General features: G+C 36.3%; 1 protein-coding gene across 7 annotated transcripts in view; it reads right to left on the minus strand.

The window, feature by feature from the left end:
- ATRNL1 (attractin like 1) overlaps positions 1-16,455 on the minus strand; it is a 488,569-nt gene that overhangs the window by 440,625 nt on the left and 31,489 nt on the right. For all 7 annotated transcript variants that reach the window (XR_010473420.1, XR_010473421.1, XM_005508196.3 and 4 more), the window contains exons 2-5: positions 7,924-8,007; positions 5,835-5,948; positions 4,849-4,977; positions 1,589-1,797 (exon numbers count right to left, since the gene is read on the minus strand). Coding sequence is in view for 5 of the 7 variants with exons in the window: in XM_005508196.3 (XP_005508253.2) it covers positions 1,589-1,797; positions 4,849-4,977; positions 5,835-5,948; positions 7,924-8,007 (536 nt within the window). In the remaining 2 variants the exon portion in view is untranslated. The remainder of the gene's footprint in view (positions 1-1,588; positions 1,798-4,848; positions 4,978-5,834; positions 5,949-7,923; positions 8,008-16,455) is intronic.

Consider the following 16,455-nt stretch of genomic DNA (forward strand, 5'->3'; position numbering starts at 1 on the left):
GAAAGTCTAGAGTATATAGATGCAAATAAATAAATAGAACAGAGAAGCAAATAGTCTCTCAGAAAACTTAAGGAAAAACTGTTATTTTTGTATTGAATAAGGAAAAACAACTATGTATGTGAGCCAGCTCATCTGGCACAGGACAAAAAAACAATTGAAAACTATGTAAGTTTGGCGAAAACCCAAGGAATAGCTAAGCAAATTATCTCTATGTAATCCTACTCACGGTAGAAAAGAAAAGGAAGATGGCATGCATGGAAATGTTACATGCGAAGAGGTACTAATAGTGAAAATTAGAATTTTTTTTCCTCCTAAAAACTTCTAATGAAGATTATAGCACTGTAAATGAAGGCATAGCCTAAAAAGCATTTCCAAAGATTTGGGATTTTTTCCCCATTTTGTACACAGAGATCTAAAACTGCAAGGAAACTACACACAAATAAAAGGGTGATGTTCTTGCTGCCAATTTTGTTCCCAGCTTCCTTACAGAGATGAAGCTTCCAGGATCTTCTTTTGTGCACTACAATCGTGACCGGTTCTGCAGGACTCAGTAACACGGCTGCACTGTTTCCAATCTAACACCATTTTGCTAACTCACTTCCTTTCTGTGGGTGCGCTGACTGCCTTTTAATGAACAACTTCATTAATTATTAACAAGAGAAATGTATTAAATCTCATCATGTCTTTGGTCTGAGAGGTGCAACAGCTAATAGAAGTAAAAAATGTCATTTCCTCTTACAAAGAGCAATAAAACAAAAGTAGAGACAGGAAGTAATGGGAAGAGGGCATATCAGCTAAGTAATCTTTATTTCTTTTAAGAGAAGAATGGCAATTTCAATTGGATTAACTCATTCTGCGTTGAAACTTCTAATAGAAATGATAAAGGATTAAAAAAAAAAATCACAAACATCTAGCACAATTACAGTAAGTTAATCAAACATTTAGGACCTTAAATAACTGACCTTTAATAAGAAACAATTATTTATGGTGCTGGGAGTAAAACTACAGCAACGCTTACAGTACATTCCTTACTCCACAGTACATGTTCACATCCACATTTTTGTACCATCATTAACAAAGCTGCTTAACTTCCTTTTTCATTGAGAGACTATAAAAATAACATACAACTAAAAACCAGACAGTGAATACTTACATCATGAAGCACTAAAAATATGATGTGATGATGTGACATTAGGAAAGAGGGGAAGAAAACCAAATTCATCTAGACATTAAAATTATTAATAGAATAGGAAATTAAGCTATGGAGGAACAGTCTCCGGAAGCCCTCACAGTTCTTGTGTAGTTACTTCCATTAGTTTTTCAAATTAATAACCCAGAAAGAAGAAAGCCCACCACAAGAAAGCTTAGGTCAGATATTTCCGCAGTATCTTCAAGGAGAAAAAATCAAAGCTGTAAGACGTTTACGTCATTCAAGTACAAACATCTAGGTCCACGTTAAAATTAACTCCAGAAATCATCTTTTCAATTATGTGTATTCTTTATATACGCTAATTCACGTAGTAGACAGGATTCATTAAGAGCAGTTCCATGTTAAAGATGAATTTCATTCCAAATAACAAAACCTTACCTTGCCAGCTATCATTGCACACACACAGCTTCTCGCCTGTCAGGTCACAGTACCCATGATCAGGGCTGCCGCAGTTGGCTTTACAATAGGGAATATCACAGGCTTCTCCTTTCCAATACTTGTCACACTCGCAGTACACGCGGCTTGGAACGGACATGCTGGTCGTACACTTTCCATGTTCTGAGCAGTTATTAGGACAAGAATTAATTCTGAAAAAAAAAATATGTAAAAATAAGGGAAATGACAAACCAAGAGTTTATGATAGTGGTTTTATCTGGGAGTATTCCAAGAGTATTTGTTACATAAAGTACTTTTCTTTCCCCCGCCCAACAAGTTCCTATGTAGTGATAAAACAAAAGTTTAATTGTGATTTTACAGGCAAGTGACCTGAAAAGGTTTTAATCCAGGCTTACATACAAAGTCTGTGATGCAGTCAGGATCACCAACATCTTGTACTTCACCAAGAAACACTGACATTAAGCAGATGGACAGGACCTACCTGGACAGATCACAACCTATCTTTTCAATATTTCAGTTAAAGCACTCTAGTCAGCCCTTTCAAATGCTTCTTACTTATAATACTTCAAATGCTTATTATTATTATATGTCTAGGGATACCCACATGAGAAAGGACCATGAGCAGTGACCCTTTAATTCCCCACCATACAGTTAAAGGGTTTTTCTGAACGGCTTTGGTCCATGCTATAAAACAGTATGTCTAACATCCAAAGAGAATAAAAAACGGGAAAACCAAGAAAGGAAAAAAGATGGCTAATATCCTGAAACTAGTTACAGGTAGCACTTCATGCTTTGATACCTTAACAATAAAGCCGCCTTAACCTAGCTTCCTTAACTTCAGAGTCAGAGATGCAAAAAGATGAACAATTGGGCTGGAAGAAGCCTGTTGGTGCTAAGGGAGTTAAGCATTTCTGTGAAACACCCTACTAAACACTGAGATCACAAGCAACCGGACTGCAAAACTATGCAAACTGGTTCCAGAAATGCAGGCAGTTCCTTGGAAACAAGGAGGGATGGAGGACATTGAAGTGTTGGGGTCCAAGATTTTCCAGGAACTGAATATGGAAGTCAGGCACTATGTACCCAGTGAAGTCCAAAAGAAGATTTTAAACCCTTTTTGGTGACTCACAGCAAAGGGTGGTGTTGAAACTCAGAATAAACCGTTACTACTTGCTCTGACCAAAGAAAAACAACTGAAAACATCAGAGCCTTTGGCCAAATGTAGTTGTGGTAGGATAGTCAGGAGATGTGTTTTCATTTCCTAAAGACTCACACTGCAGAGAACTGATTCTGTTACACTATAGAAAAAAAAAAGACCTCTTCACTCTCCTGCAGAGAATGTTCTGCAGGAAGGCAAACAGTTAAGTCTTTCCAGCAATAGAGATATCAGTTTAAAAGTAGACATAATTCCACTCCAAAGAGTTGGATGCACATTGCCTGACCACAAGGAACATAACATTTACTCAGAGTTCTGGAGTAACTTGTACAGTGTTTGCAACTGGTATGGTGCTTTAGTCAACTGTTGCAGTGCTGCTGTCTTGCCCAAAATAAAGGAACACGAGTGGTCCATCAAGATGCAGTAAAAGATGAAGTCAAAAACTGCTTTGGTTTATCAAACCAAGGAAGAAAGGTAACAGAAGCAGAGTGCAACAGATCCATTAAAAGTTAATGCAGCCATAAAAAGCAATTGTAGGTACTACTTTTAGCACATAAAGAGTTACTATTGTTGGCTCACAAAAAAAAGAAGTATTCATTGCAATAGAATAAACAGAAGAAAAGAGTACATAAAATTTTGTGAGTTATATATGTAATGCAATTTCAAATTTGGCAGTTTTTTCATTTTATTGCTTCCAAGAAATTAGGTAATGATATGTAGCACGCAACACATTACCAAGTCAGAAAAGAATGCAGAGCACATACACTCATATCTTAAGAATGCCATGTCATATTGCCATTTGCTCCCAAGATACACAAAAAGAGCAATAAAAGCTTCAGGGATAACTGAAAAACGTATCTAATTACAGTAGAGAAGCCTGCCAGGTAATTGCATTTTACTGCTATCAACTGACAAAAATTAAAAATGCCCAGTCTTCTAGACTGCCATTTACAGTACAACATAGTTGGTGAGGTTTCCCAACCTCTGAATAGCTATCTATTACCTGGTAAAAGGTAGGCAAACTGCTGCAAATTACAGAAACCATCTTTCCACAGACAATTTAACAAAGACCTCTTCCAAGAGTATAACTATGGTCAAAAGCACAAATATGTATGTCAAATTAATAAAGAATATTACAAAAATATTACATGTACTTCCACATTTGAAATGCAGTGCTGGCCACCACATCCCAAAAAATTGTATTTCAGAATCCAAAGGAGTTGAAAGAAACAAACAAGAATATCTTGAATCATGGGAAAATTGTCACATCAAGAAATGGGTCCAACAGGACCAAGCAATCCCCTCTTCAACTAAAGCGTCCAGTATGGAGAGACACCGCATCATGTGTCACAAGCATGTCCCAAATGAGAGAGAAGCTGCAATCAACAGCTGGTGCATGTAAGAAGGAAAAGGTTCAGGCCCACTGGATTCATCTTTAGAGCTGCTGACCCACAAAAACAGACTGGAGGAGAAGCAGCACATACCAGATTAGACTTTGCCAGAGAAACTAAAAGTTAGAGAGTCCAGATAAGAACTATGAAGGCAGAATTCAGACTGAGATGGACAATACAAGGGGAAAGTACTCCAAAAGTAGAGAACAAATGGAATAAAACCCTTGTGGCTGGCACAAAAATAGAAGTAGGACTTGGGTGAAGGTGTCAAAAGCCACAAAAGTATACTCATCAAAAAAAAAATCAAGCAAAAGATTATCCTAGTTCAAGAGAAGAGAATCAACAGCAGATGTAATCTTCCTTCTATAGCTTATGACAACTACAAGTGTTAGATAAATATGGAAAGGGATACATTCTAGTTCCATGTTGCACAGGAAAAACACACTCTTGGAATAGTCATGTGGCTTTACTCAGAACAACAGACTTTATCTCTTCTTTTTTCCTTTTTTTTTTATTTCATACCTTAATGACAAGTCGTTACCGCCCCAGCTCCCTGGCTTTACAAACATAACTCAAAGTCTAACTCTTATGCTATTAATAAAATCAATACATAAACACTTTCCCTAGATCTGTCATTCTGCTGAAAGAAATGTTAGGCTAATTAACAAAGTAATTACTTATTAAAAAATACTTACGAGTAAAAAATGTTAAATCCAGTTAGGTTATAAGCAGCATCACTAAAAAAGTGTAGCAATGCATAGCCAGATGTTGTAACTACTTCAGGAACAGTTTCATTTCCACGCACTTCAGGGACTATTAGACCACTAGGAAAGAAAACGAGAATAATGGTTTTAATTAGTCTTTGGGAGAGGAGGGAAAGAAGAGTCTTCACTCAGTATTAGTCGTTATGCTCATTGTTTATTATTGTTGATCGCATGTTTATTTCTAAACCTTGCTACAAACTAATACTGTGATTCTAGACAACAAACATGAACCTGAAAAAATATTCAGTTGTGGAACAATTCTCATAAGCTAATGACAGTATAACAAAAAGGAAAGAAATGCCGTCATTTCAGACGATAGCAAATTTGAGGTCTCCTCCAGGGCTTTGAAGAACTTGATAATTTTACCCACTAAGACTTAGTCACAATCTTAGTTTAGCAATCTAAGGAAACGTGTTACAAAATTACTGCTTTAAGACAGCCCTTTGTATCAAATGCCCCCAAAAAGTCTCTTCCTTGTCCATACAGAAATGAAGGAGGCCTTTAGCAACCAGTTTTTATACCTTACACACAGTGCAGCATTACCCGAGTCACAGACTGCAAAATTGTCCCTTAAGTGCCATCAGATACTGACACTGTTGGCCAGTGCTGCATTTAATTTAACTCAGGAGTCAGTACTGGAAGCCTACTGGAAAATACATTTCTGATTGTCCATCTATGAGCATTAACACTCCATGTAATGTCAGCATCAAGTATAAGCTACATAACGGATTTATTCCTAAACAAAAGTGTAGTGTGTTGCAATTAATTCTAACATAACTTCACATACGTGCTCTCAAGATATTAACAAAAGAAAGCAAGAAAGATATTTAAGAAATTAAAACCTCTAATAGTATTTTTCCCCACACAATAAAATCAACCATATAGGATCAGTTAGACTAAAAAGCAAATATACTCACCTAAATACAGCTATTAAAGGTGCATATATTGAATCTCCATCATATACATACATATGGTCCCAACTACATTCTGTGGCAAAGTGATTAAATCTTAATCTTAGTATTGCATTTGGGCTGAAAACAACAACAGCAACAAAAAAATATATGTAAAACAAAAATATTGAGCTCATTAAGAACTTACAACAAAATGGATCATGCCAGCAGAACTCTATTAAAACCCTGAGTACTAACTAAACATTTCAAAGAGTTCAATAACAAAATTCAGAGCAAGCACATATTTCACTTTATCTCAGAGAGCTTTAAAAATAAAATCTTTGGTCCAAGTCTAATAATCCCTAAAGCTAAAGGGACTTAAATTCACCAAGCTGTATCATATTCAGAAACATAAATTTAGGGCAAATAAAATATTCAATTTTAGTATACTAGCTTTACTTTACAATGTCAGGAATATGAAGTTTAAAGTGCCTTTCAAGATCTAAAATCCCCTGCACGTCACCATTCCAGTATTGTACTAGTGACTGCAAATAAAAATCTTGAATACAAATTTAAAACAGCAAGCAATATCAGTGTAAGATACTTTTTTCTCTCCTCCACCCCACACACACATATAACTGGGGATCAGATTTCACCAGTTTTTGGTAGAGATTCAGATGGGGGCTGTAAGATTTCCAAAGCGGATATTTTCTTATATGACAAAATTGACAGAATTGCTAAATGTATTCCATGCAACATATTGATGATTTAATTTTTTTACTCCCCCCCCCCTACTGACAGGTTTGAGTACAGTTTGACATTTTTGAAAAACATATGGGGTTTTTTGTGTGTGCGAGAGATCATTTGGAGAGAGCTCTTTGTTCATCTAAGAGGGAGTATTTTATACATATGTGACTTCGTGCAAAATGTCAACACACACAATGTTACCGGGTTGCATTACTCTTCCACATACTGTGCAGCATATTGTTTCCCCATCTCTCTTCTATCTCCTGAGAAGAGGAGGAACAGAGCAAAGGCCAACTCCAAAGCAGGGTTTGTACACAGTCCTGCACCACGTTTCCTCTTCAGCACAGCGTAGTGCAGCGCAAATATTCCTGAGCCAGCTTGGGTAAAGAGACAAGCCTGGCTATGTCAGAAAAATATTCAGCTATACCCTAGTCCCCTAAATATTGAAGCTCCTATTGAAATTATTTTGCAAACTATCTGCTTCATTGCTGATGTGCTTTAATTACTATCTGCATATAAGCAGACCGAATTAGATCAGATAGATCATTACTGAACTGCAGCACAGAGCAGACATCCAGGGTAACTGAGCTTATGACAATATGGCAATAGAGAAGGGTGTAATTTTCTTCTAGAACATTAGTAGAACTCAGACCTAGCTAAGTTCTTCAGCAAAATCCTGAGCAACAGCCTGGGGGGAAAGAAGTCCCATTGAAATTTAACAAATTTGTGCAGTTCACAGTTCACCACACCAGTGCATATGTCTCATTATTTCTTTGTAGGCATCTGTGTGTTTCTGTGCTGCATAAACTGAAAAATTAGCAAGATATGCGACATCTTTGCTGTATGAAACTGTGGACACCATATGACTTTAAAATTAAGTACATGAGGAAAACTAGAATGCAAAAGAAAGACTTTATAGAAGCACTCACTTTTGAGCAACACATAGCTGCATAATTATCATTAGACTGGAAGCATTCTGTACTTCAAGCTATCCCTGATTTATCGCTGCAGAGTAAGATAATGAGTTAAATAATAGGATCCTGTAACCACATTTGGAACTTATGTAAAGGTACTCAAACAGGCAACAAATTTATCATAGAGTTTTGAGAGCTTGAAGCACTGGACAAATTCCAACATCAGCCTAACTTGCCAGCAATTTGAATGGGAATGGAATTTGGCCAACTCTAAGCAATCCTGAAAATTCAGCTTCAACTTTTTTCATCTTTATAACATTAAAGGACAAAAAAACCCCACAAAGACCACATACACCCCATGTGTTTGTATTGTGCTCAGATGCCGTTTCAACTTCTCTAGAATACACAGTACCAAGAACTGTCAGAAAGTTTAAGCTATTAAAATAAATACTTACTATCCTTCAATTAACCATGTACATTTAGTTTTATATTTATAATTTATTGGTCCATCTGTTAAATATCCAGAAGGTTCTGTTAACCTACAAGAGAAAAAACAATGCTGTAATAAACCAGAGAAAACACAATAGAACAGACATCGTCATTACGCCAATAGTTTCTTCCTAAATTGAAAGAAAACTGAAGGTGAAGGAAAGAGTTAAGACGCTCTTCATATTTCTTGTCGCACTATTTTTGCTTATAAAAACTAGAATTCTGATTATTCTATCTCATTGATTTGCCTTTTTCCCCTAGGCAATAACAAGACTTCTAATTTTTCTATTCAGTAGCAAGCAAATACTACATATCATTTAAATTATCCTTCACACCAAATGCATCCAAGCCAATGTACATTTTTGTTTTGGTTTGGGGTTTTTGTTTGTTTGTTTGTTTGAGAGTGATTTGATTTGTTTTGATTTGCTTGTTTTGTCATTGCCTTACATCTGAAGTTAGAGCACAGCAGCAGTAGGGAAAACGTCCCAGATCTACAGAAATCAGGATATAAACTATAAATTGAAATAAGCATATCTGCCAGTTTGTCCCTCGCTTGTTCCTGGTCAGTGATGAGACATGGGAAAACAGAACACTGATACTGAATGAGAGGGTGAAGTGTACCCTGTTCACATACTTTATCCTCCTCAAAATGTAACAATCTTTGTTGTTTCTCTCCCTTCTCTCCACTGTCCCTTTTCCAACCAGAGAAATCCTTGCTCGCTTACACTTAGTTGTTTCTCACATGGAATAACTACATTTGATCATCCTCACTGCCTTTTTTTAACACAGCTTTTCTATTCTCCCATACCCTTTTCTGAGGTGCAACACAGAAATCAGCATATTATATTCTAGACACAAGTGAATCTGGACAGCAGTATAATAATGATTTCCACTTTGGTCTCTATTCCCATCTTAACATTTTATTCACTCTTGTAACAACTACTGTGCTGACATTTTAAACACAACTAGCTGCTATAACTTTTTTTCTGAGTAATAATGGACAGTTCAAGATCCATTACATACAGAAACTCATTTAATGTAGAAATAGAACCTTTTTCGTCCGTTCATATATATTACATCGCATTAATCTATGCAGTGATAAAATAGCAGATGAAATTCAATAATCTATTATCATAAAAGCTTTCTGAAAGAGCTTATTATCTTCAGCACACAGTAACTTCACTATTTACTCCATTTTCTGCATTCCTTATGATTATGTTATATAGTTCAGGCCTTAACAGACATCACTGGTGGCCTCACTCCACTAGGAAAACTGACCATCCTATTATTTTAAATGTTACAATGATAATGAATATGAATACATACTTAGAAATGCTCACTTCTGTCACTATAGCATGGAAAGATAATCATTAAGAATAAATATCACTGAATGAGAGAAAAGCAGTTGGGGTTTTATGTTTTGTTTCAGTTTTTTTTAATGAACAAATAGACTGGATCAATGTCCAGAAGAAAAGCTGAACAAACTGACCAAGTCGCAGTTACATTTTCTCACCAGGAGCCTCACTGAACAGAATTCAGCATCTGCCATCCTCCTTTCTTCAAAGCTGTATACTCCAATGTTTTAAAAACATTCACTACCACATCTACTGCAAACTATTTACACTTGAACTCATATCAAACACTAATTACATACTTATTAACAAAGGTTTGTAATTCCAAACATAAAACTATAAACATGTGGAAAGGAAGTAATAACATGGGCACAAGAAAGAATTTAAGACATGGTCCATGTAAACCCTTAAATTTTCAAACAAGTTCTTTCACCTGTCCTGTAAGAACTAGTGTCAGTTTGTTAGGCACATTTTAAGACACTCAGTTCCAATTGCTGGTGGTTTGAGTGAAGATCTTCACCCACACTTTACTTCTGATGAAATGGCACAAAGCTCTGTAGTATGGGGAGCTGTCCGAGTAATTATACTTCAAAACATTTTCAAGGCATGAATGCAGTATCATTAATGTATTTCGTGTTTCTCAATAAGAAGAAGAAAAGCAGAGGAACAGCTGGTAACATGAGCGACAGACTCAGAGGGGGAACAAAAAAGCAACACACACCAAAACAAAACGCACCACAAACATCAACCACATAGTTTAGTCGGCTGACAGCTGAGAGAACATTTCTCTAATAAAGCCCAATGCACTGAGCTGCTCTGAACGCTGCAGGTCACCACTCCCCAAAAGCAACGGTTGCTGGTAAGCACTCTACAGACACCGGGGGATCTCATGAGCAAAGCAATGAATGATGAGGCTGGTAACTCCCATCGCTCCCTTGCTGCAGAAGCTGCAGCGATGGCCATGGAGAAGGGCTGCCCGTGCTCCAGCCAGGTGCTCTCACACCCATCAGTGTCTGGCCACAGAAAACTTTCGCTTGAAGAAAGCAAAAGACACATGGAGCTTAAATTTACAATATTTCTTTTTGTTGAGAAATAGCAGCTTTTCCTAAAGGTATACTTTCATGTTTATACACATGACAAATAGCTTTTTCAGGGTTATTTCTTGTTTCTTTACATATTAATTACATCCTTTGGACAATGCTGAACACGATATCAACTTATAATCTAGTGGTCTAAGTTGCACATTACTGATTTGTAAATCAAGCCAATATTGACACTTGGCCCCTAGCAGAACCTTAGCAAAGGTGATTACAGGGGCAGATCTCATGTTTGAGCGTGTCCTAGGCATTGGTTTTTTGGAAAAAAAAGGCAGTAATGCATAAAATTCCAATCAAAATAATTTTAGTGCTGTCATATGGTTGATACATAGACGCAAAGACTTCCATAGCATGCCACAGAACACTTATTTTGCTGCAAGAAGTGTGAAATATCACACGTATTCATTTGCAGCGATGACCATTGCCTTCTTAGTAGCTGTATAATTCAGTGGAGGTGACTTGCAAGAGTTGTTTTCATTAGATCAGCCCTTTGGCACTAGTATTGCAAACAGTTTCCCGCTTCACCTAGGCTGATTTTTTTTGATAAAAAGTTTATTTTTGGTATCGTTTTTCTTTCCAATGGTTATAAAATCCCAGATGGCATAAATGGCACATAGATAAGCAGTACAACTTTCAGGTAACCTCTTGCCGAATCAAAGACAGTATTTTGTATTACGTAACGCTGGGTATTTGTGGACATAGTTTATTTGCTCTGCGACAAGCAGTGATCCTGTCAAAAACTAATCAAAATCCGGATGAGCCAACAGGACTCCACACTCTTGAGTCGCAGAAATGGAACAGTCAGAACGATGCCTAAATACTGCACCCCGCTCCAGCTCTTTGCTGAGAAAGCTTCAGGGATGAGGGGACAGCCAGAACAACATGTTTGAGCACCACAGGTTGATCAAACCCTGACTCCAGCTCTTGAAACAGAAAGCACAGGGCAGCAGCAGATGTTGTAGATTGTCATGTTAAACTGCATGCCAGCTTCCATAAACATAACAATATATTTTTGGTTGGCAGGGTTATAATCAGAACCTATAAAGAATTAGAGACACAGGCCAAGAGAACATTTGCCATCTCTGTATAGTGTAACACAGAGCTACCAAATTATAGAAAGGAGTCAGGATGCTGCACAGCAAAGTTAAAGACATCCAGAAGCATCAGTGACAGAGCAGTCACTCACCAGGCTGATCAGTCAGTAATGATTTACATAATAGATACAAGGCACTGGAGGTTGTTTCCCCAAGAAGAGAGACATATACCAGAAACGCAAGGGCTAAAGGCTGGAGTCAACAGAGAGCAATCGAAACATGCAGCAAAGGGCTATCTATATTCCCCTGGAATACTGCCACTCTTATAAAATAATGGCAAATATAATTGAGCTGGAATTCATGTTTATATTTACCATTGCAGAGATTTTAAAATAAGATGGATGCATTTCAAGCAGAGGCTAAAATGAAGGAGGAGCCAGAATAAATCTGTTGCCTGCAATACATAAGGCGTCAGAGCAAGTTATTAAAATGGCCCTTCCCGGCTGTAATATGTATAGATGTGTGAAAAATGGAGTTATGTCATCTCCTGTACCTTCTTGTAAAAGAATCATATTGTCAAATCTTTCAGAAAGGGGCACTAAATTAAACCAGAACTCACTGGGTATTTTCTGTCATCAGCAAAACATGAAGATCCACAAAACTGCTGGTTGATGGACAGCAGAGGTCTGGTTTATAGTACAGGTGCATTAAGAGACACAAAGCATAAGGTACGTTCACAATATTACAAATATGCACTGTCAAATAAAAGGAGTTCTGAAGAGGTTAATTTATCTGTATATTTATAAGCGTCTCATTTCTATTCAGAATGTCATGAAATGCTGGATTACTTTGCAATTCTTATTTCAGATATATCTGAATATAAGATACAGAGCATATTTTGCTATGTGGATTCAACTCGACATCAGTATTTGTGCATCAGTCAACAACTATTCTCTTTATTCTTGCAAAATTTTACTTCATCTCCTTTTCTTCTTTAATGAAAATTTGTTTTGTTAAAAAAATAAAAATTAATAACTGTGCCTAAATGTTAGAAGATCGAATCCTTCATAAAAACAAGTTGAGGCAATCTTTCTAGTTCAAGATCTTGTGCTTAACCTTTATATTGGAGAAAGAGGCTCTTCATGTATTCCAGATGAGATCACGTGAATATGTTAAGAATGAAGGGAAAAAAATACTGGGCCATGTTACAGAACAAACCAGATCGAGGGAGCACCGTGATACCCAAAAGAAATACAGAAGAGTATGCTGAGTAACAGACTAAGGAGGTTTTTTGTTTGTTTGGGTTTTTGTTTGTTTCTTTGTTTGGGTTTGATTTTTAGGGACTTTTGGTTTGTTGTCATTTTAGTTTGTTTCTTTTGATCTAAAGAACAACATGTTCTGAAAAGCCCAAAATGCCACATTTTAATTTCCAGGCATAAAGCATTGATTGGCACCTGACAAAAATCCTAACAATTTTCAGTTGTTTTTCCTGCATTTTAACTTTTATTGCAGAACCCTACTGTTAGTGATTTTTTTTTTCATAATGTATAGTAAAACAGAATATACTGAACATGCTGCAGTTCTTATTTTTCTTCAGTGACTAATCAAGAGGAATAAATATTTAATACATTAAGAAAATATTTGCATATGCCAGTCATACTCCTATACTTGTTACATATGGCTTTGCATTAATAGAATAATGTATGTTTAGAAACAGCAGGGACATTCACAACAACTTTTCACATGCCAGCTAATCAAAGGCTCGCTCTTAAATAGGCCCCACTTTATCCATTGACAAAGTCACAGTTTCTTCTATAAAGCGTCCCTATTGCTTAACTCAAGTATTCAGTTCCTCCTCTCTGACTTATTTTAAACAAAACCAGGCTCCAAAACAATTCAGAAATCCCAGAAAATATGAAGAATACAATACAACAATATTTTTCCCCATAACAATATATTCCGCATTTCAAGAAGTTTAACACTGTGTAACATAAATCTATTTTTTTCTTGAGTGTTTAGTTGTTACTTTGTGGATTTTGGTTGTTTTTTGGAGAGGGAATTTTCGGGGCTTGGGGGCTTTTGTGTTTCATTTTAATAAATTTAGCAGGGCTATAATCTTAGATTGGTGCAAACCATTAATTTAAAGGTTTAACTCCAACAGCTGATTTGTTTCCTCATTTACTATTTATAAAAAAGGCTACTATTCTATAGTACATTTTTGCAACAGTCCCCCAAACTGCTGAAAGAATACTGCATAGAAGTAGATATTCCTTTCAAAGTACAAACTTACACAGCATCTTGTTTAAGCAATCTTTTGTCATTTACATAAACGTTTCAAAATATCTGTTCCCTTCCTTAGGCTGCATAATATTATATAAATTCACGGAACATAGACCATGACAGGTCATTTAGAATAAGTTACCTGAATCTGCGACTGTGAGACTTAAAAGAGAATCTATAAAGTGACTAGAAATAAGCAAATGTGAGCACAATCTTATGAAGACCCAGTAGGCAAACCAGGTGCAGAAAATAAAAGTAATATAGTAACATTAAAGGTAATCGCAATACTTATTCTATTGTAAATTAAAATTACTGTGGAAACACTGTATGAGACTATTTAAGGATTTTCTTCTATCTCCTCACAGTGCTAGGTAGTATTTGGCTTCCTTCCTCCCCCAAAATAAAAACAACCTTAAATTGCCATTCAGTTACAACACAGCCTAATGCCTACCCCAAGTCCAGACCAAACCTACTGAAATCTTTCTTCACAGCTGTGTTTAATCAGTTCTTAATAATTCTAATTACAGAAGTCTACAATCTTCTTAGGCAATCTAATTCAGCACTGACTTAACCCTTACTATTAGAAAGTTTTTCTAAATGTCTAACCTAATGTTTTGTTACTTCAACTTCAATATATTATTTCTTGTCCTACTCAAAGCAGGCCTGGAAAACAGGTAATTCCTTTCCTCTTTCTGCTTACCTATTACAAACATCTACCTTCAGACTTCTCTGAATTAAGCAATTTAATCCAGCATTCCTTATACATAATTTTCTAGACTTTGCTCCTCCAGAGCTTTTCCAATTCATCAATGTGGTACCCTCTGCTCCAGCTGTAGCCTGACCAGCATAGCAACCAGAGCAGAATTATTTAACGCCCTTAATGTAGCCAGTTCTCCTGAATGTAAGTATGAGAATAACTCCCTTTATGAATGGTGATTTGTATACAACCTGGAATTCTCTGACTCTAAAATTCCTCCACAGAAGGAACTAAACGATATTACTCTGGTTCATCTTACTGGGGTTAATTATGTCTACTGAAGTGTAGAAATTCTAATCCAATTCCATCAGTGCGACTTTTTCAGGTAGTATTACATGACTTCAATGCAGCTTGCTGAATGGGAAGTTTCATTTCTAATCACTTTCTCAGCAGGAAAAGCTATTTTTGTTTCTGTGATATAAGCATTCACTTAAAAGATGGTAACTCCTGGCCACACTGCATAGTGAGAAATCCTGCTTAAAAATCAATGGACTCTACAAGAAAATATGAAATTCCATTTGTGTATATTTATCATAAAGATATTTATAAAACATTTTCCATAACAGCCAATTTTCTATTACTGAGCTATGTCAGTTTTTGAATTATTATTCATTATTCATTCACCGTACAAAGCAATAACATAAGGTCAGTAATAACAAAAATTAAAACTCAAGTGCCTATATGTAGAAGGCCCCCATCATGACAGCTGCATTAATTTTGTATACTATAATGCAAGTCATTCAACCAATTACAACACCCTGCCATTTTTTGCATTGGTTAAAGCTATGCAGACATCAGCATTGTGAATTAGAGGCACAAACACATGAGGTTTTCCTCTTCCTCACAGTTCTAATATTAAGTTCAAGGAAAAATGCATATAGAAAAGAGCTTTCTACTTTTTCGGCACATGGAGAAATTTTCCCATAGGTTTCCAGCAACTGTGTACATCAAAATGCTCTATTTAAAGATTTTTTTGACAAACTGAATAACAGAATTTTGGATGAACAGAGGCCAGGAGATGAGGTGAAGAACAGGCACGGTAATCTCTCTCACTGCACAAATGACTGGACTCATTTCATTTAACAGTTTGATACGTAAATGTAGCAAATAATGCTACTGAAAGTGGAGCTTCAGAGCACGGGTCTTGAAAAAGTCAGGATGGCTTCTATCTTCAGATTGTTCTTCAGAGTACATATGTGTATTCTTGAAAATATTCAAGTATAAGCCATATCTTTATTATTATTATTATTATTATCATCATCATCATCTACATGGTGATTGCCTTGAACCTAAGCAAAGAAACACCATTTTCTCTACTAGTGTCGACTATTTATTTCTGTAACTATGTAAATGAAGCCAGATTTCGGAATAACAGAACTTCTCCAAGAAGAGAAACAACATTTTCAGAAGGCTCAGGTCTAGGAAAAAAATTAAGACAGACAGCAAGACCTGACAAAATCGGCTCTGCCAAGACACTAATACAATACGAGGGAGAAGAGCAGAGTGCAGCCAGCATGAGAAACACCGACTGAAGAGAGAGGCAGCAAGGCAAAGTAGACCAGCACTCAAATCTGTCATTAAATGCATTATTGCTCTTCAATGGATACTTAGCCTTTTGAATGGTGAAATTCACATAATGTAACAAGAAGAAAGCCACACACAATGATTTCTAACAAATTGGATTATCTTCAGAAATGCTATTCCTTCCCCATAGCTCTCATTGTGCCTCTACTTCTCCTCTAATGAGCACAGTAGATATCCATCAGGAAATAAATTTATTTTTAATAAGACTACAAAAGCACCTGAATCTGTATCTGTGACATGAACAAAAACAAATTCTTAGACATTGTAGCTTAATCATTTAACGCAAGTGCACAACTATACATATTTTACGGAAAAATGGTTGACCTGATATCCTGAGGTTTAACCTGAAGTCAGAAAATACTTTCTAAATGCAAACCTTTCCATTTGGGGAGAG

The sequence above is a fragment of the Columba livia genome, chromosome 6 (assembly GCF_036013475.1).
Source record: "Columba livia isolate bColLiv1 breed racing homer chromosome 6, bColLiv1.pat.W.v2, whole genome shotgun sequence".
Taxonomy (NCBI): domain Eukaryota; kingdom Metazoa; phylum Chordata; class Aves; order Columbiformes; family Columbidae; genus Columba; species Columba livia.